The sequence below is a fragment of the Schistocerca piceifrons genome, chromosome 2, assembly GCF_021461385.2.
Source record: "Schistocerca piceifrons isolate TAMUIC-IGC-003096 chromosome 2, iqSchPice1.1, whole genome shotgun sequence".
Classification (NCBI taxonomy): domain Eukaryota; kingdom Metazoa; phylum Arthropoda; class Insecta; order Orthoptera; family Acrididae; genus Schistocerca; species Schistocerca piceifrons.
Genome location: NC_060139.1, coordinates 469,930,465 through 469,953,328, shown reverse-complemented (window position 1 = coordinate 469,953,328; position 22,864 = coordinate 469,930,465). Strand labels below are relative to the sequence as shown.

The following is a 22,864-nucleotide window of genomic DNA, read 5'->3' as shown; positions in this document are numbered from 1 at the left end:
AGGAGTAGGTTTAATAATGAATAGGAAAATAGGAATGCGGGTAAGCTACTACAAACAGCATAGTGAACGCATTATTGTGGCCAAGATAGATACGAAGCCCACACCTACTACAGTAGTACAAGTTTATATGCCAACTAGCTCTGCAGATGACGAAGAAATTGAAGAAATGTATGATGAAATAAAAGAAATTATTCAAATAGTGAAGGGAGACGAAAATGTAATAGTCATGAGTGACTGGAATTCGAGTGTAGGAAAGGAGAGAGAAGGAAACGTAGTAGGTGAATATGGATTGGGGCTAAGAAATGGAAGAGGAAGCCGCCTGGTAGAATTTTGCACAGAGCACAACATAATCATAGCTAACACTTGGTTTAAGAATCATGAAAAAAGGTTGTATACATGGAAGAACCCTGGAGATACTAAAAGGTATCAGACAGATTATATAATGGTAAGACAGAGATTTAGGAACCAGGTTTTAAACTGTAAGATATTTCCAGGGGCAGATGTGGATTCGGACCATAATCTATTGGTTATGACCTGTAGATTAAAACTGAAGAAACTGCAAAAAGGTGAGAATTTAAGGAGATGGGACCTGGATAAACTGAAAGAACCAGAGGTTGTACAGAGTTTCAGGGAGAGCATAAGGGAACAATTGACAGGAATGGGGGAAAGAAATACAGTAGAAGAAGAATGGGTAGCTTTGAGGGATGAAGTAGTGAAGGCAGCAGAGGAGCAAGTAGGTAAAAAGACGAGGGCTAGTAGAAATCCTTGGGTAACAGAAGAAATATTGAATTTAATTGATGAAAGGAGAAAATATAAAAATGCAGTAAATGAAGCAGGCAAAAAGGAATACAAACGTCTCAAAAATGAGATCGACAGGAAGTGCAAAATGGCTAAGCAGGGATGGCTAGAGGACAAATGTAAGGATGTAGAGGCTTATCTCACTAGGGGTAAGATAGATACTGCCTACAGAAAAATTAAAGAGACCTTTGGAGATAAGAGAACCACTTGTATGAACATCAAGAGCTCAGATGGAAACCCAGTTCTAAGCAAAGAAGGGAAAGCAGAAAGGTGGAAGGAGTATACAGAGGGTCTATACAAGGGCAATGTACTTGAGGACAGTATTATGGAAGTTGAAGAGGATGTAGATGAAAATGAAATGGGGGATACGATACTGCGTGAAGAGTTTGACAGAGCACTGAAAGATCTGAGTCGAAACAAGGCCCCCGGAGTAGACAACATTCCATTGGAACTACTGACGGCCTTGGGAGAGCCAGTCCTGATAAAACTCTACCATCTGGTGAGCAAGATGTATGAAACAGGCGAAATACCCTCAGACTTCAAGAAGAATATAAATATTCCAATCCCAAAGAAAGCAGGTGTTGACAGATGTGAAAAGTACCGAACAATCATTTTAATAAGCCACAGCTGCAAAATACTAACACGAATTCTTCGCAGACGAATGGAAAAACTAGTAGAAACCGACCTCAGGGAAGATCAGTCTGGATTCCGTAGAAACACTGGAACACGTGAGGCAATACTGACCTTACGACTTATCTTAGAAGAAAGATTAAGAAAAGGCAAACCTACGTTTCTAGCATTTGTAGACTTAGAGAAAGCTTTTGACAATGTTGACTGGAATACTCTCTTTCAAATTCTAAAGGTGGCAGGGGTAAAATACAGGGAGCGAAAGGCTATTTACAATTTGTACAGAAACCAGATGGCAGTTATAAGAGTCGAAGGGCATGAAAGGGAAGCAGTGGTTGGGAAGGGAGTAAGACAGGGTCGTAGTCTCTCCCCGATGCTGTTCAATCTGTATATTGAGCAAGCAGTACAGGAAACAAAAGAAAAATTCGGAGTAGGTATTAAAATCCATGGAGAAGAAATAAAAACTTTGAGGTTCGCCGATGACATTGTAATTCTGTCAGAGACAGCAAAGGACTTGGAAGAGCAGTTGAATGGAATGGACAGTGTCTTGAAAGGAGGGTATAAGATGAACATCAGCAAAAGCAAAACGAGGATAATGGAATGTAGTCGAATTAAGTCGGGTGATGCTGAGGGAATTAGGTTAGGAAATGAGACAATTAAAGTAGTTAAGGAGTTTTGCTATTTGGGGAGCAAAATAACTGATGATGGTCGAAGTAGAGAGGATATAAAATGTAGACTGACAATGGCAAGGAAAGCGTTTCTAAAGAAGAGAAATTTGTTAACATCGAGTATAGATTTAAGTGTCAGGAAGTCATTTCTGAAAGTATTTGTATGGAGTGTAGCCATGTATGGAAGTGAAACATGGACGATAAATAGTTTGGACAAGAAGAGAATAGAAGCTTTTGAAATGTGGTGCTACAGAAGAATGCTGAAGATTAGATGGGTAGATCACATAACTAATGAGGAAGTATTGAATAGGATTGGGGAGAAGAAAAGTTTGTGGCAAAACTTGACTAGAAGATGGGATCGGTTGGTAGGACATGTGTTGAGGCATCAAGGGATCACCAATTTAGTATTGGAGGGCAGCGTGGAGGGTAAAAATCGTAGAGGGAGACCAAGAGATGAATACACTAAGCAGATTCAGAAGGATGTAGGTTGCAGTAGGTACTGGGAGATGAAGAAGCTTGCACAGGATAGAGTAGCATGGAGAGCTGCATCAAACCAGTCTCAGGACTGAAGACCACAACAACAACAACATGAATCATATAGTGATTTGTTGTTTCAGTTTCCAAATTTTGATGTTGTACGTTGTGTTATTTTGAGATAGTATGGATTATTATATTCATTTTATGACTGAGTTTCAATATAATCTCTAATGTCTCCTGTACATGTTTTTAACCATTTCAATTTATACCTCATATCACCACTAATTTATCATTTGTTGTAAAACCTTTTTTGGGATTTACCACACTTTTTGCAATTTCCCTTAAAGGTGCACCTGGTTTGATAATTGTTTCCATCTGGTAAGAAAAGTCTAACTTCTTTTGTGGAACTGATTCACATCCTCTTTCCTAGCTGTCCACTAAAATAAGTACTTCGTTTTTCTTGTGATTCTCATTTCCGATCATTTAACTTTGGACAAGTGTGTTTGTAATAACAAGCTGCTTATTATTATTATTATTATTATTATTATTCGACACTACAGCCCTTGGTGGGCCTGAGACAAACTCCTGAACTGTAAACAAGGTTTGATTTCTGAACGTTTTTGGTTTTCTTAACATTTCTCTTCAGATCACTGATTTAGTTTTCTAAAGATATTATTTTTCTTGTCAATTCAGCTTTTTCTTTGCAAAGAATATTTATGATGTCTTCTTTTCTCCTCACTATAAAGGAGGAATACTTACTTTATTCCTGTTTTACTTCTGCATCTATTCCATTCATTTAATTGACAATATTTATAAGAGAAGAGGACATTTACTTATGAGCTGCCAAAACAGGAACAGTTTAAGAGAAATGTTAAATTAAAATCAACTTCAGCCATCCATGTGGAATTTAATGTATTTGTAGTACCACTTTTGGCATTTCACTATGCTGTGCTCTCATTTTATTTCTTAGTTTGTGATCCTTTGATGTCACACATAGTATAGTTTGAGTTTTGTTAAACGTTTACTACATATTACTACTGTATATAACTGATCTTGTAAATTTTACACCACCCCTTAAGTATGTAGTTCACACTGTCATTATTGTTGTCGTCTGTACAAAAGGGTCTGAAGATGGCGTAGCGAAATGCCGAAACTGATCACATAAATAAATTACATTCAGAATCAAGATGGCTGAAGGTGTTTTTAATTTTACATTTTGCACTGAAGAGCCAAAGTCCCTCAACGATCTTGTACATGATGGACTTCAGAGATAACTGAGGAGGGCTGCAAATGCAGTGGTAATCTAAAATTAATAAAAATGGACATGGATGGGGAATGTGGATAGGTGGCACTAGGTGGGAATGTGAGTCAGCCAGGAGTGAGCTAAGATAGTCCACGCATTTGCCCAGGTAGCACAGTGGTTAGTGTAACTGCTAAGTAAGCAAGAGATCCTGGGTTTGAATCCCAGCCCAGCACACATTTTCACTCATCACTGCTGATTCCACAATGCAGCTTCCTTCCCTTTCCCTTCCTTTCTCTCCCCCATTCCCCTTTAATTTACATAATACAAATTTAAAATTCCAGTTGAATACCAGATTTCAAAATTGTTTGAAATTTCTATGTTGCTGTAAAGAAAATTGAGAAAGAGGAAAAACACAGAGCAAACATTGGGTAAGGAAAGAATGTGGTGCTAGAAATAGGAGATAACAATGGGATAACTGCTTTGATTCACATCCTGGAGAACTCAATAATAATAGCAATAATAATAATAATAATAATAATAATAAGCTGCAGATTGTCAAAAGCCAAAGTTGTCACCTTAGACCAAAGAAAATAAATACAAAAGATAGCAAGGAGACAACAGTTACAAGCCTGGGGCTTCAAACTGCATCACAGCAACATCAAACTGTTGAGTTGAAAACGAAAAATTGGCAGAATCTTGGTTCACAGTCGCTATATGTAAGTATCTGTATTTTTATTTATTTTGGTGTTTGAATTGCAGTCAGTGTGAGGAGAGTGTTTCAACTGAGTTAAGGACTTATCTGTTCCTGAAAGAGTATGCGTAACAGCCTCGTCTTTCTACAATGGGCACTTGTTCCTGGCAAGAAAGGTAGAGTGTGGTGAAGCCAACAGGCTATATATCACATGAGCCTTTCAGTAGTCCTATACACCAAACCTACAAAAATAACTAGTGCATCACAAAAAATTTTATATGGGACAGTAAAATATTTCTCAGTCTGCTTTCTTTTTTTCATAGGAACTATAATTCTTTTTTTCTTGTATAGTGTTACTTTCACTTAAGGAATGCTATAAAGACAGCAACGGACCACTAACTTGATGACAATTTTTTAAACACATTTTATTGTTTCTTGTCTTAATTAGTTCTGAATGTTTTGTTCATCATCAGATGGTTGTGTTGTATTTACAGGACAAACTGTTAATCAGCTGTTTAATGCTATAGTCCCAGCGAATGTGTCATACTTGCTTTGAAGGTTTGTATTTCTCCCATGTAGCAAGAAATTTTGTATTGAATTAATAAGAGCCACTACTTGCCAGAAAGGTTATGTGATAACAGCCACAGTACAAAGTGGTTGCAAGAATTTTCAAGGATAATTACAATTAGTTCTTCGTTGTAAAAATCTGCAATGGGAGACAACTGTCATGCCAATGTTATGTAGAGGCTTCACTTACTTGGAAAGCATTGCTCTTAGAATCCAATTTATTAAATTGCACAAATAAGTGTTTGCCAAACTGCTTCCATTGTTATCTAACCATTTATAGTGGAGCTGAATCAGGATTTAGTGGGTTTAAACAGGGTGGCAATATTTGGAAAACCTAGAACTGTCCAAGACATGTATTTTACTTTCAAAAGTCAGGGAATCCTGAGACATTGCTGAAAAAACTTTCCTGAGGATTTCTAATATTCACTGATTGATTAACAAACACATTAAGTCATTTTATTATAAATCACACTATAAGATCTGATTCAAAGAACAATCGATTGAGGGATCATTATGTAAGTTTGGCACAGCAATTCATTGAGTTGATGTAGTGTTTATTGCTCAATCACTCATGCTTCCGATGCTCTTGCTAACTTTAAGAATATTCATTATTCATTGTTGGTTCTTGAGCTCTGCCAGATCTACAGTGAGTGCCATGAATGTTCCAGAATTTATCAGGTCTGAGTGATTCTCTTTCCCTCACAAAAACAGAAACAGATTTCTTTCTTTTTTTATAAATAATGAAGTATCTGCACATTTTTGTTTTGTTTCTCAGCACTGATTATGTACTTTTTTCCCTTATTTCAATACAAACTACTACATTTCTGATTTACTCCTCACACAACTAAAAAAAAATCAAGTTCCATAAATATTTTATTTCAGTCTTTGCTAAACTTAGAATATTCCCCAAAAAGTGATTGCAACTCAAAAAACATCTGTGTTTGTGATCAATAATAAAGCAAATCCGCATCTCCTATGCAACAAAAATTGGTGTAAGGAAATTTGGAATGTCAATCTGGAAATCTTTTAATGGAATAAAATTGCTGCCCTGTTGGATGGTCAGTAACTGTGCTAGTTGGTGAATTATTCATGAAGGAGCTTGGGAACTTCTAAAATTCTGCAATTACTTGGACTTGCAAATCTTACAGATTGAGTAAGAATCTACAATTAAGACATTTTAGAATAAGGAAGAGCTTTGAAAGTAATGTGTACCAATAAAATAATCATTGTCCAGGTAGACATAGAACAAAAAGTTAATCTGAAAATCTGAATCTCCAGGTAGGAATATCAATAATGTAGCAAAAGATGGATTGCTACTTACCATAAAAAAGACACATTATGTTGCAGACAGTCACAAATAAAAGACACACAAAGCTTTTGGCCACAGCCTTCATCAGCAAAAGAGAAATGCACACCATTCATACATACAACCAAAAGCACCTCATGCACACATGTCTACCAACACTGGCCCGAACTAAAATGTCTTAATTGTAGATTCTTATTCAATCTGTAGGATTTCCAAGTCCAAGAATGCTATGGTAAGTAGCAACCTATCTTTTCCTACATTGTTAAAAAGTTAGTTTCACAACAGTGAACAATAAGGAGGTCTATAAAATGCCTTGTGGATGTCAGCTAGAAAAATTTTGCCTGTTAAAATAGAAGAAACAATCCTAAACATTGATCAGACAAAATTTAAATTAATATTTGCAAGCATAATAATTGATGAGAAGAATTCAAAAATCAACATAATGTATACTAAATTTTAAAATTACAAAAGTTGATTTATGCTGGGTACATGACATTCAGAACTCTTTGCTACAGTTCTTGGGCTTCGCCGACACCCGTCTCAGCTGCACACATTCTCTACAGCCTCTGCAATTGCCCATTGCAGCATGTGTACCATGCACATTCATCCCAAAAATTTTGCAACATCTTTAGCAGTACAGGGTCACACATGTGGTGGAGAGTAGCAGCTCAGGCCATCATTCTGGCCTCTGTCTTGTTAGCAGGAGCTCGGGCATTTCATCTGACCACACAAGTGGCAATTGGCAATGTGACAAGAAAAGTTAATATAGTGGTTTTATTTGATCTAAATAGGGTTTTTTTGCAAAATGGGAAACAGTCCACTGTGAGAGCCCACATACAAACAATGAAGGTAATTTTAACAGAATGGAGGGAGGGGGAATTTAAGAGTATTTTGTATAATTGATATTATTTATTTTAATTCCAAATTATATCATCTTTGTACTGAAATACATTAATTCCTCAGTGCTAGGACTGATTACTTATTAAACTGTAATAAAGCATATTAGTAACACATACCAAATACAGTTCTACTTTCTAAAAATGAATTGCAAGCTCTCATAATGTACACATTGGAGAATGTATGAGAACAAATGGCTTAAATTATTGGTGAGTTAAATAACAGATTGAATGTATGGGTAATGGTTTGAATAATATAATAAGATTGAAAATGCATATGAGTGAGAGCTTTAAACAACTGAATAACTGATTATAACAACAACAAAAATAATCAGTTATTGACAGTATAATTTAAATGGATAGATAAAAAATCTACTCACCAAGCGGTGGCAGGAGAGCGCTCCACACACACAGGTTTAACTTTTACAAGCTTTTGGAGCCAGTGGCTCCTTCTTCTGGTAAAAGGGATGGAGCCACACAAAACCCCAGGGTTTGGATGGCTTTTCTGAACTGTACCCTTTCCTTAAACCTCTCCAGTCCTTTTCCTTCACTGCTCTTGCTTCCCCTTCAACTCTTCTACCAGAAGAAGGAGCCACTGGCTCCGAAAGCTAGTAAAAGTTAAATATTTCTGGGTGTATGTTCTCTTGCCACCACTTGGTGGGTGAATAACAGATTAGATTTGCAACTTGAGCAAGGGTTTGATTAAGCAGCTAAAATAGAGTCTTAAGTGTAAGAAGACTGCAAAGGTGATGGCATAAAAGAGAACAATACTCAGAGCAAACTGATAGTTAACTATAGCAAAATTACTGAAGCAGACACAGAGCTAGAGCAAACTGAAATTCAAGCAGTACTATGAGGAGAGAAACATGCCACTTAAAAACTGTAGGTCAAAGATATTTCTACAGTTGTGTAGATGATGACCAAATAGTAGTAAAATCAAAGGGCACTTGGAACATGTATCTCTCAAAAAATTTTTGTGACGTACTTCATTATTTTTTGACTAACAGAATTATAAGCTGATGTAGTTTTAGATGGATTGAGGGCACCATCAATTCTTGAGTAGATTTAAAGACAAAATTATACATGAAACAATGAAGTCCAATGGGAAAAAAGAGCTTCATATCCAGTCTGTGATGAGTCATTAGGGATTGAGCAGAAGCTCAGACTGAAGAATGTTGGGGAAAGAAATTGACCATGCCCCTCCCAAGATGTGGCAGCATTTACTTTAAGCAATTTAGGAAAACCATAGAAAACATGAATCCAACTAAGAGGAGGAGGCTGTAGTAAAACTACAAAAAGTATTCATGAAAACTGCTGTAATACATAGGAATAACAGCAAGAAAACCAGGAAAGAGGTTAGTTTCAAGTCATGAAATGTAAGAAGTAAGGACACCCACCTATCCTTTTCTAATGCCAGTGAGTGTTGTCAAAGCAAGAGCAGGAACATTATCAAAATAAGTACTTATAACTATCCAGATTTTAAAACTATGCAAGAAAAAAAGGAAGAATATATTAAGATAAGTTTTTGGGTGTTAGTATCCCCACCAGTGGACTTCGAGATGGAAGCAAGGAGAGGGGGAGTGAGTTGAAGTCTGCTGGGACTGGGGGGAGTGCATGCAATGTGTGTCATGGGGGCAGACCCACTGACCCAGGTGTTTGCATGACGGTGGTGGTAGTCCTGGCTAGGCAGTTCTAATGTTGATTTCAATGCCTGTAGACCCAGCTTTAGACTTGCACAGTGGTTTGTCTCTGTCAGTCACTTGCACTGGTCTTGTATCGCTTTTCCCTTTGTGCTCATTCTCTATAAAGCATTTGGACCCTCTGCTGCCCTGTAGATTACCTTTCACCTTTGGTCAGGAACAGTTGCACCTCCTGAAGCAACAACAACAGCTGCAGCACAAGCAGTGTCAATTGCAGCAGGCACAGCTCAAGGAGCTGTTCAAACAAGGTATGGAATCAATTCGTTTTCATGCTGTGCTGCTGTTGGGCCAGCTGCCTGCAGAACAGTTTTCTTCCCCACCATCCCCTCACACCTTTCACTCATCCCAACAAAGCTACAGAAAGGTAGGAGAATTATCTGCACTGGTTCTCGCTGCCAGGTAAGGTGTATTGTTGATCGTGTTGATAAAGGCTGCCTTGTTATTATCCACTAGCATGGGTCTACACCAAATTGTTCAGAATTTGAAGCCCTCTACCTAGCCTGAGAAGCTTCCCTTTGATGGTCTTTGTCAGTTATTTTGGCCATCAAACTAATGTCATGGCAGTACAGTTGCTGTTTAACCAACACCACAATTGCCACATCCAGCTGTATGTTTCTTGCACACGTGTCTCCAGTGCACTATCTCGTATGCAGCACTGATTAGGGATGTAACAGTCGGGGTTCAAACTAGCATTGTCTGACCCCCTCATTAGCTGAAGTTTCTAAGACTGCTGAATTGCACAAACTTATAGCAGCAGCAGCAAGGGACATGCTTTCCAAATATTGGTTAGTGGCAAAGTTAGCCATGCATGGTACACAACTCATGGTGCCCCACGGGGTGAGCCAGGCTGCCTTGCCTACCACTGAGCTACTATGTGTTGATGCTGTTAATGATTAGAGTACAGTAACACCACAGCACTGCCCTCTTTGCCCTGTTGAGTTCAGTAGACATTATTTGAAGAACGGTAATCCACACTTGCAACATTTTTCAGATTCTTTATGTCGCACTCCTGTCACTCACTGGGCAACCCAACGGTCCTGCCCTTATTGACATTTGGTGCACATTTGACAGGATTGTGCAGATGTAGAGGCTATGAGCAGGGTCTGCCACAATGCAGACCATTTGGCAATACATTAAATGAATTCACAATTGTGAACAAGGACAACCATCAACTGTCGAATGGAGTGATTACAATGAAACTCCATGCCCAACTGGGACTCGAACCCGGATTTCCCGCTTATTGCAAGTGGTCGCCTTACCATCTCGCCATCCATGCATGACTCATGGCCAGACCCAAACTTCCATATGTCATCAACCATGCGTCTATGATCTGTACATTCATTATGCATATTCCCTTACAGGTCAGACATTGTACTTGAAAGTCGTTTGCCCAGTATCAGCAGATAAATACAATATTCCATTCTACTGCTGATGGTTGTCCTTATTCGCAATTTTGGATTCATTAAATATATTTCATAATGGCTGTAGTTGCCGCAGTGCCTATTCCTTTGGACATGCGTACATGTCCAAAGGAACTTTGTATCATAATCAGAATAACATAGGCTCTGCGATAAGTGGGAAATCCAGGTTCGAGTCCAGGTCGGGCATGGAGTTTCATTGTCATCATTCCATTCTACAGCTGATGGATGTACGAGTACAAATCATAGATACATGGTTGACGACATATGGAAGTTTGGGTCTGGCCATGAGCTGTGCATGGATGGGCAGATGATTAGACAACCACTCGCGATAAGTGGTAAATCCTGGTTCAAGTCCCGATCGGGCACAGATTTTTATTGTTGTCACTCCATTCTACAGTTGACGGTTGTCCTTGGTCACGATTGTGAATTAAGTTAGTGAATTTTGTAATAGTGGTAGTTGCACGCATGTCCAAAGGAACTTTGCAGCATAATTAGAATAACATAGGCACTGCAGTATCATATTTGGCAATAGTCTGTGTCAGTTTGTTAGTCATGGGGCGGTCGTTTTGAGGCCCCAATGTTTTCCCTGAACTCAGAGGCTGTCTCTGACATCCTCCACGTATTGCTCCAGCATATTCGGCTGTTGGTGGTAATGGATGAGCAGCCGATTGAGTTTGAGGTAGACACAGGAGCATCCGTCAGCCTCATTAACATGGATATGTACCAGCTTTTGGGCTGCCCTGCACTGCAATGGTCACTCCATCAAGTTCTGTCTTAGAGTAAACAGTGTATTCCTTTAAGGAGGCAGTTCTCCATCTTGGCACATCATAAGAATGTAGAATGGCAACTTGGTGGTTGATTCACCATTGGCTCAAAGTATTTTTGGGTTAATGGCTTTTCTGTTTTTGGCTTCCAGATAGCTGGAAAAGCACATTTAGTCAGTCCTCTTCCAAGATGTGCATTCCTTATTATGCTCATAAGATCAACTGTTAAGAGAATACTGTGGGTCAGGCAGAAAATTTTGAGACACATCTCCCTTAAGCTGAGGCATATGCCTCCCTTAACCCATCTGCAATCCCTAAATTTTGTCGCCCTCACCCTGTTTCCTTCACTGTGAGTGATAAGTTTAAGGCTGAGTTGGTGTGTTGGCAAAACCGCTTTGTCATTTCTCCTATTTTGTTGAGTTAGTTGGCCACCACTCTGGTGGTGACTCAGAAACCTGACAGTACTTTGCATCTTAGTGGTGAGTTTAAATGGATGATCAATACGAAATGTGTTACAGACTCTTATTCCATTCTGCAGCTGGAGGGGTTGTTGGTGAAGTGGTCAGTACTTTTTACACATTGACTTGTATGATGTGTACCTGCAGTTGCTGCTGGGTGCTGCCCCTTGAAGTTTCTTAGTGCTTAACACCCCTTTTGGTCTTGGAAACTCCTCTGCACCTGGAATTTATCAACATTATTTGGAGTGGCTGATTCAAGACATTTCCTGTAGCGTGAAATACCTCAGTGACCACTCGACCATGGGCTCCATGTGATAGAAGCATTTGCAGAATCTCGCAGGTGGTCTTCCAGTGCCTTCCTGGATTTTCCTTTGCTGGCATGAGAGGTCATGGCTGCCAATGGTGCTGACCCACTTTTCTGGAAAATTGCTTCAGCTGTCCATATAGGGTGGCCCAAGTGCACTCTTGGAAGAGAATTCAGCATGGCACTCTTTATTTTTCTCCAACATGATCGGTACAACATTGTTCAGGGGTCCTCCTCCTTACCGGAGAGAAGCAATGCTGCCAAGTTGTGGGGTATGACTCATATGAAGGTTTTAGCATGTCATCATGTCTCCTAGCAGGTGATCAATTGCAACACTGAACACCTTGTGTGCCCTGTGCAAAGAACCAGATTGTGCCGCCACATCAGTTTTCCCCTAAGCCAATCACGGAACAGGGTACACATTAATTTTGTGGACCATTTTTGTGAAGCATGTGGTTGTTAGTAGTTGAGGGATTGTTAGATTCCCTGTAGATCACCAGCAGTCCTCCACAACATCAACGGCAATGGTCCATACATTATTGGTCACTTTTGCTATAGAGAGCTCCCCACAGACCCTTTTTCTCTGGCAACAGTTGGCTATTTGTTTTGCAGAAATTTGAAGATTTTTGCATTCACAATGGTATCCAGCATCTGACTAATGTTCTGTACTACCTGACATCTAACTCGGAGGTAGAGCGCATCTTGTGGGTATTCAAGGCCCAAATGAAGAAGTCTACGACTGCCTCATCCCACTATTATGCCCTGTCAAGTTTTCTGGCTACAGACGAGTTAATGGGTGTGGTCCAGTGGAACATTAGTGTGGGCACCAACCATGGGATTCTTTTTGGATCTGTTACACTCCAAGTCACATGCCGTAGACTGCTGTGCTTTTCTCACAGGGCTGTGATTTGGGCTCAGTCTTTTGGCGGCAGCAGGAGTGGGTGCTGGTTTGTGGTGGGCCATAAAGATTGACAGTTGCTTGTGGTGGATGTCAGTTGGGAGCAGCTGACCCATCATTCAAATCGCCTGTTGCACCTTCATTGCTACCATCTTAAAGCCAGCTGGGTGATGGCGTTGGATATCGTGGTGGTATAATGAGAGGCTCCCAATTGCAGTAGTGTGCTTCCCCATTGGTACCATTATCAGCCCCTCTGCCATCCTACCTCTGACCATGAATACAATGCCAGTGGGGCTCACTTCATTGCTGCTGACTGAAGAGCCTGTAAATGCACTCATTTCCCTGCTTCCCAGTGATGTGGTCCTCGCCCCCACCGGTTGGCAGACCAACTGTTACACCAGCATCCTCAATCTGCTGCTTCTCCAGTGGAGCACGCTGCATCAGTGCTGTCTCCTTCAGTGGTCAATCTGCTGCCAGGGAATCTTGCACCCTCTCTGGTTTTGCAATGAAGATCACAGCACAAAGGGGGCCATTTTCAGTCCTCCATGGCCTTTTCAGAGAGGAGGGATTTAATATCCCCATGAGCACACGTCGAGACAGAGGCAGTGGAGCTGGCATGGGTATCGCAGTGGGATAGGACTCAAAGCTGCCTTGGGAGGTGGGGGCAGGGGTCTCCTGCAAAGCATGGCATGGTTAGAGCCGCTGACCCATGTGTTTACCTGCTGGTGGCAGTGGGCCAGGCCAGACACTTCCAGCACTGACTTCAATGCCCACAGACCTAACCTTAGCTTCACACAGTGCTGTGCTCTGTGCACTCGATTGTCATTTGCTTGCACTGGCCATGTGTTGTGTTTCCCTTCATGTTTGTTCACTAGTTGGTATTCAGACTCTCTGTTCCTCCATAGACTAACTCGCATGTCAAGATTTGTTTCCTCTTCTGGTGTTCAACTTCCCAGCTTGTAATTGAGCCACTGTCAGTTAGCATCAGTACATTCGTGCCAACAGTTATGAATCCATGGTGTTGTCACTCATGCCAATACTAAAGAGATATATTACACAAAATTTACAGTAATACAGGTATGCACAGGGATGCTCGAATAATTGCATTTGATAAATGTTCAATACATTTTGACAGTGAATTACAATAGGAAAATATATTTTAAAATTGTGATACGCAGTTTGGTATTGATATACTAAAAATTTATAAATTGGTTAAAATTGTTGTGTTCTCTTACAAATCGAATTCACTATTTCACCTGATAAGAGAGTCCAACTTGATTTACAGTCACTGAGAAATCTTTTTCAATGCCAGAATCTGAATAAATGTTGAAGTTACTGTTTATGAGCACTATGAGGATTGCCTCATCTGTATATTTTATTTTTCAGTTTATTTGTTGCTCACTTTTATTCCTTGAAATTTCACAACAATTGCCTTAAGAACCACAACCTGAACTGATTGCTGTATTGTAACACAAAAAGAGTATTCACCCAACAACTCCACTCTATTAGGAGGAAGTAAATTGATTAAATGATGTTATCAACATTGTAAGAATGCATACAGTAATACACGTACATAACAGGGAACCAAACCTTAAGCAGCAGTTCATTCACCAGTCGTGATACCAAGTTGGAAGACCAAGGTAAGCATCTACCTCAAAGTAATGAAAAAGCTGATGAAAGTCAATACATGGATAATGTATTCTTGGCAATAGTTTCTCTCTCTATTGGTGCTCAGTGAGCTGATACAGTGGTTATGACACTAGACTAGTTTTCGGAAGGAGCAGGATTCAAATCCCCATCTAGCTATCCATGTTTAGATTTCTGTGGGTTCCTTAAATTGATTACAGTGAACAATTAACAAATGTATTTATCTCAAATACATTATCTTAAATAGCATGTCTTCTTTATCCATTAATAAAAGTAAAAGTGAAGAAGCCTAAAAAATAGAATGGGCTTAATGCCCATTTTTCAAGTTACAAGATGCTAATTAAATAAATTTGTTAATACACATGTTTATTCCCTTTCAAGTGTCAACTCTAAACATCTGGATGTAGTAAATGCATGGTGACAGTTCAACATCACTAGTCCATCAGTACATGGCTCCCTATTTGGGCATAAACACTTGAAAATGGGCCTACCACTGGGAAACAGTTGTTGGTAACAGTAATAAAAGACAATCATGGCACTGGTGGCCAGTTCAACGTGCAAATTTTTTTTTTTTTTTTACATGCATTAGAGGAGATAATGAAAATAGAATGTAATGTAACAACCTTTGATTTACTATAAGAATAGTACATGGTTTTTGCTGTATGTCTTGAGTATTTCATTATATATGACTATATTTCACATTTATTTTTCATTATTTAATATTATTTGGAGTAAATGCAGATTATCTGAATACTGATGCTACACACACACACACACACACACACACACACACACACACACACACACACACACACACACACACACACACACACACAAAAGAAAAGCATGCGTGCATGCATGCACCCTCAAACACAGTTCACACAGTCGTGACCACTGTTCCGACATAACGACAATCAAGAACGGAAGAGCAGAGAGGACCGTGAGACGACGTCAGCAAATAGGGCACTGACAAACCCCTCTCTAGGATGAACCAAGACAGAAGCAGCCTCTACATGAAGAGATTTTAAGCACTGCACCCTCTAGCCACAGTGGAGTGGAAGACCAGCCGTCATACAAATGCTACAGCCATGACTTATTAACTGTATTGTTTTGCTTGCATTGAAATTGTATATACCAAGGGTCATTGATTATTTGCATGTCACCATTTGTTTGCAACACACATTTGTGAACACAAAGTTAAGTATTGTCAATTTAACTTAATTTGCTTGAATTGTTGTCTAGCGATCCGAGAAAACAGCTTTCTGGGCACCCTATACTAGATGAGTGGGCAGAATACAAGAACTACAGTCTCTGGCAGCTGAAGCCACACTACAAACAGCAGCGCAGCATCGTTCGTAGTCTGGCGTCAGCTGCCAGAGACTGTGGTCATGTGTGTGTGTGTCTATTATTGACAAAGGCCTCATTGGCCAATAGCTTATTTTGTGACAGTCTTTATGTTGTGCCTATCTGTGACTTAGCATCTCCGCTATATGGTGAGTAGCAACAATCCTTTTCATAATATTTTTACATTCCATTCAATATTTTCCATTGTTTGAGAATAATAACTCGATTATGTAACCCTTTTTTTTATGAAATTATAGTTTAGAAAGACAGTTTACACAATAATGTGTAACATAATGCAGCTACTAAGCAACTCAAATGAAAAAATTTAGTCATAAAATCCATAAAAGTTAGTAACCAAAATAATTACGTAACTTATTAGAAATTTGCTAATTTTAGAAGCAATTATTTAAAATTCACATTTTATGAAATTTTGTATAAAAGACCAATTGTGTAAGAGAACAAACATTATTGTCACACTTAAGCTTTTGTGAATATGTAAGTTTTCATTATAACTATACAAGAGTATCAATGCTGACAATGAGTTTATCATCATGAATTACTACATTTTTATACAAGGATCATTCTACGAGTCATGGCAAATATGGTATATCTTTTGATAATGCAACAACATGAGAATTCCATGATGTGCATTGAACTGGTATGGCAGTGTGTATCTGAATGCCAACATAGAATAGGGTACGTGAGGCCTTGGTAAAGATGGAAATGTAACACACACATTGGAACTCTGTGTAAATTTATTGTGCTAGAGTACAAATGAAACAAAAATGAATCAGAATCAATCACTGTGCTTCAAAATAGTCCCCCAGTGTACACACACAGCATTGCCAATGATGGAGAAGGCACTGAATGCCACTCGCGTTGCCATCCATGTGTGCCACCTGTTGCTGATATGCTATATGAGGACATTCGCCATGTTGCAAATCACCTCCCACACAATGGTTTCCTCAGTTGTGGAATGAGATTGCATGAACTGCGGTCTGCTGAGTTGGGTTGTGGGGGAGGATCCATCCTGTAACACGCCAACTTCACACTGAATGTTTCAGGTGCTGATACTAAGCCATTCTCACATGCAGAAGCAATCTGTCGGTTGATTTTGGTAATGTTTGCTGTGGGCTTTTGAATGTATGTACTGCAGTTAAGGAGATTGCCACATGTTCATGCAATATACCATAGTTGCCATGACTTATGGAATGACCCTCATATAAGGGTCAGTGCAAGACCAAGCAAGTGTTGTTTCTTAACAATTCAAGAAAGTCGTTAGCTGTTGTGAAAAATGTGCAAATAATTTATTGAGACCATTAAATTTGTATGAATATTTCTTGGAAGACTGAGCCAATACAAGATTTCATGAGCTCAAAATCAGACTTTCATTCTGTACTTTTGAAAATATGAACTGAACCTCCTGCAAACGCTAGAAAATGAACCAGTTTCATCAGATAAGTGTTATTTAAAAATTCAGTATATGCCACGTCATAACAAAAGTGCTTAATATGATTACGTTAGTTAATCTGCATCACAGTTGCAGTTATATACGTGACTGTAGTCTGGAGGAGCTATATTAAAATGCACGTAATCACATTCTAATGACACTTGTGATTCCCACTGGTGTGAAAGTTGTAGCCATTTCACGGGTCCAAGCAGCGAGAAAGCAGGCCCTCTCTTAACATCACATATTCGATGAAAATAATGTTATAAAATTTCTTCCATTCCATTCCATCACCTCGACTGATACAGCAACCATTGTAAAATTTGAGGTAAAAATACTATCTTGGTTGTGGAGGTTTTTATTTCCAAATTTCAGTGATGCATTTTACCTGTGGTAGGCACCATCAGATTATAGAAACTGGTTGTGGTGCATGCTGTTCATAAAATGGGTACATGATGCGAATACATCAGCAAAATGTGATTGGGATGTCAAAAAGTTGAAAATCTTCAAAGACTGTCATCTGGTATCCTTACTTGTTTCTACGCATCAAGGATGCCAACAAGTTTGGAACAGGTGCACAGCAGAGCTTCATGGAGCAGGAGCACACAATGTATGAGTGGCCTTGCTGACAATGAGCCTCACACTGTTATTTTAGAAATTACGTACATTGTGATTTATAAGGGTATGTATGTTCTGTATGTGTATATGGTGCTGTGCAATGGTTAATGTAACCGACAAGCCTTCATCATCTTTCTGATTTTACTGTACTACTTGCACTCGAGTTCCAATTACCATACTTTTCAACATTCTATGTTTGTCAGCAGCACATACATGTTGTGCTCCTGCTCCATGAAGCTCTGCTGTGCAGCTGTTCCTAACTTGTACGGTGTCCTTTATGCATGGCAATGAGTAAGGAACCCAGCAGACAGGCACTGGGAAGTTCCAACTTTTTGAAATTGCAATCACATTTCGTTGAGTATTTGCATCATGTAATCATTTTACAGATGGCGTGCACCATGACCAGTTTCTATAATGTGAAGGTGCCTACCACTGAAATTTGAAAATAAAAACCTCTGCAACTAAGACTGCATTTTTATCTCAAAAATGTTTGTTTTCAACATTAATTATGAAAATTTGATTTAATTTTCCCTCGCAAGTGTCAGTTTAACATAGATGATACCCAAATAAGTGTGAATAGAGATAAATCTTATTAATTAGATCACATAAGCGGCAATGTGTGCATGAAGACATGCTTGCAAGATTAAATGTAACTACAATTTAAACTGCTGAAATGATCAGAATATAAATATGCAGTTGTACCCACATGGATATGTACTCACATCTCTGAAAAGGAACAACAATATACATTTCGTTTTCTGTTTCAGTCACTGAGATGCCTGTTGCCAAAATTATGACTTTTGCCTATATTTTTATTCACTGACATGAAGTGCTTCCAACTATACTGAAACATTTGTAACACTACACTGATTACATTATATTCCACTTAAATGCACACTTTATGTCAATAACTACCAAGCAATTAATCAAAATCTGCAAATTTTTCTATATCACCAATGCCATCATTGAATAAAGACATAGCCTATATTTAACATACATTTCAAACAACAGTTAAGTGGCTTAGTAAATAGGTATCAACTTGTAACACAGAGAGAAACGGAGAACTGTACAAATTATTTACTTGTGTGTGTGTGTGTGTGTGTGGGGGGGGGGGGGGGGGGGGGGGAAGGGGGGGAAGCAAAAAATATACATGTGCAAAATGATAAACTCATTCAAGGACATATGTTAGAAAGAGAGACTGAAGACCATAGTAAACATGACAAAATATGATGACAATTATAAATCAATGGAACTGTGGACAGTGTGTAGCAAAACCAAAATGAAGTCATACCTATAATAGCAAAATATCCTATCCTAGAAACAAAAAAGTGCAGTAAATAATGTCAAATTATCACCACAACAGGAAAAGAACTATTGTAATCAATGTTTATGTTGCTATATTCTTAAAAGGCAGGTGGATCAAACTGACAAGTTGTACATATCAAACATAAAAAACTTTGTGCTTTTGCAGCTAATTAGCTTACACTGACTATCACTGTTTCACATTAGGTTTCTCAAATCTGATGACCTCTTAAGGTTTTCTGGGAACCTAGAAGTGATCAACATGTTTCTATAACTTATTGCACTATGCATGCTCCTGTTCGTAAAAACCATCATAAAAACCAATATAAACAATATGATTCCTGTTTACCAGACATTGCAGTCAATAGTTCCACTTGCTTGATGTATTGCTACCACAGTGAGTATAAAAGTAAGAAGGGGTGTCACAACTCTGTGTATTAAGAGTATGGCATAACTTTCATTGAACTAAATGTCATGCTTACCCTTCGGGTTCACAGAAACATTTGTGCTTTTCCTTGTTATGTGTCATAACATATGTTGGTCTACCACTGAATACTTGATGTCTTGACTGGGAAGGGTGAGAAATTGGGGTATTACTACGTCCAGCACTTGCTGTACTCTGAAAATACAGAAGACAAAATTGATACAATAATGGAACACTGCAGATGGAATGTATATAATTCAACTCAGTTCAGTTCACTCTCTCTATTCACCCACTAACAATATACATCATATGGATGTAGTCAGTTCATAGCCAAGGCCAGTTACAGTAAAATTACTTATATTTAAGTTGTTTACTAACTTCCATTTAAATACAATCATCTAACAGCAGTACATGTAAACAATTTTACTTTTACACATTCACGTACTCTTCAATGTTATAAAAGTTGCATTTTATTAAAATTTGTTTTATCTCAACTTTGAATTTATGAAATTCTTTTTGTTTTATTTATTGTAGTGGGAAATGCATTAAAGAGTGTTTTGGATTGACAACGTACACCATTTTGGTAATGGACTTTTTGTGAGTGTCTGTGAAAACCATCTCTGGGTCTTGTAGTTATGAACTGCTGATTGTTCAATGTTGACAATTCCTGTTGGATTTTCAGAAAGCACACACATTCATTAATGTATAAGCTCAGAAGTATCATTATTTTTAATTCTTTCAATATTTCCCTGCTTGGCTCTCTACAGGGAACTCGTTTCAATATTCTATCCCATCTCAAGTGCTCATCCACCCATATGCATAGAGATTTTGTGTATGGAGCTTGTGTTAACAGCATAGTTCCCTAACTCAGCTTTCATATTACTTCTAGTTTTACCTCTAATATTACTGATATTCATATATAGTGTTTTTCGTTATTTATAACCAAAGCATTATCCCTAAACCATTTTCCTGCCTCATTTATAGTCTTAGAGGAAAGACAACCATTCATTGTTTAGAAGAAGTGCCATGCAATGCATAGTGGCATAACCATAATGTTAGTGAAGCTATATTATTCACCGAACACTCATCATCAGAATGTGAAAATCATGGCTGTGTGTATGTTGCGTTGTATTACTTGATGTTAATGCTATTACTTAACAGTTAATGGTTGTTCAGATTTTAGTCTATCAACACCAAAATGCGTAGCTCTTACAGAAATGCGTAAAGTGGAGATCAACTATAAAAATGATAATACCAGTCTCAGTGACATCAATCATCATTCATTATGTTGCAACTAAGAGATGAGTAAGTGGACAACAATTGATATTGTAGTAATCCAATTTGTTTTCTTTTACAAACAGTATCGAGCAATTAGTGATTTATTAAGGAGAGACTCCAAACGAAGAGAAAGATGAATAAAATAACTGTTTTTATTTAGTTTGAACTTTTGGTTCACTAGTAGCTTGTCAGAGAGTGATAAATAAAAATAATCCTGAAGAAATACCCCAAGACATGAGGCAAAAGAAACATGGATGGAACTAGAACAGCATAAGGAAAAAGTAACCTGGAAAACTATTATAATCAACAAATGTGTCAGTCTAAATGTGGGAGAGAAGGCAAAGAAAGCTGAATGTGATGCTGACAGTAAAGTAGCAATTCATATTAAAGCCCTACTGGAAAATCCTGGATGAAGTACAAGAAATTACATGATTGAAGATAATGACTCACCATTTAACAGAGGCACTTAATTATGGATAAGCAAAAACTTGAAGATAACAGCTCGACTTTTAAATTTTCATTCTTCTTCAGTTCATACATAGCTACATAGTCCCAGCGTGCTCAAACCCTCTATTATTCAGTAAGTTGTTGACATTTATTTATTCATTCATGGTAAATCTGGATATGACAGTGGTAGGTGAGTGTCAGAGCAGATGCCACATGTGGTATTTTTTTAGAGGTAAGAGTTTTGTTTCACAAAAGGAGACTCCTCAGAGAGACAGTTGAATGGAGGGGGGAAGGAATGACATCACAAACAATATACATGTTAGGTATGTTAAAATAACTGTTGTGTACTTGATAACAGCTTAGTGACATCTAAGGGAGCAGGTAGAACAGTGACTGGCTTATTGCATAAACTAAAGCCTATAACTGTGGACAGCATTTGTGCTGATGCTAATAAATAACGTGGATATTTTCACAAGTTCCTCTCCACTCCTGGCATCAGAAAAATGACTGTAAAACAAAAAAATGAAACACAATGAAGGAATTATCTGACTGGGATGGAAATCGGTAGATGTGATGTACATCTAAGGACAAGCAAATTATTATGATTTCAGAAAAATTGGATGATTTATTCTAGAGAAAGCGCTTCACAAATTAAGCAAGTTAGTAATGTGTTGGTCAACCTCTGGTCTTTATGATTAGATTAGATTATATTAATACTTGTTCCATAGATCATGAATACGAAACTTCGTAATGATGTGGAATGTGTCAGGTTAATAAAAGATGTCTGTACAAGATATTACATTACACAAAATATTGCATGACACTAATGTTTAAGTTAGGTTTTTTTTCCCCTTCCTTAATTTATATCTAAAAATTCAGCCAATGAGTAGAAGAAGTTGTCATCTAGAAATTCTTTTAATTTATTTTTAAATGTTGGTTGACTATCTGTCAGGCTTTTGATGCTGTTTGGTTGGTGACCAAAGACTTTTGTGGCACCATAATTTACCCCTTTCTGAGCCAAAGTCAGATTTAACCCTGCATAGTGAAGATCATCCTTTCTCCTGGTGTTATAGCTATGGACACTGCTATTACTTTTGAACTGGGTTGGATTATCAACAACAAATTTCATAAGTGAATATATATACTGTGAGGATCCCTAGATCCTTAAATAGATGTCTGCAGGATGACTGTGGGTGGGCTCCAGCAATTATTCTGATTACACGTTTTTGAGCAATGAATACTTTTCTACTCAATGATGAATTACCCCAGAATATGATGCCATACGAAAGCAGTGAATGAAGATACACATAGTAAGCTAATTTACTGAGATTCTTATCACCAAAATTTGCAATAACCCTAATAGCATATGTAGCTGAGCTCAGACGTTTCAGCAGACCATCAATGTGTTGCTTCCAGTTTAACCTCTCATCAATGGACACACCTAAAAATTTTGAAAATTCTACCTTAGCTACAGACTTCTGTTCAAAGTCTATATTTATTACTGGAGTTGTGCCATTTACTGTACGGAACTGTATATAC

General features: G+C 38.3%; 1 protein-coding gene across 1 annotated transcript in view; it reads right to left on the bottom strand.

The window, feature by feature from the left end:
- The window catches only part of LOC124774601 (extracellular sulfatase SULF-1 homolog), a 449,198-nt gene that overhangs the window by 33,124 nt on the left and 393,210 nt on the right, over nt 1–22,864 (bottom strand). The window contains exon 15 of the mRNA XM_047249494.1: nt 19,659–19,795. Within this exon, the coding sequence (XP_047105450.1) occupies nt 19,659–19,795 (137 nt within the window). The remainder of the gene's footprint in view (nt 1–19,658; nt 19,796–22,864) is intronic.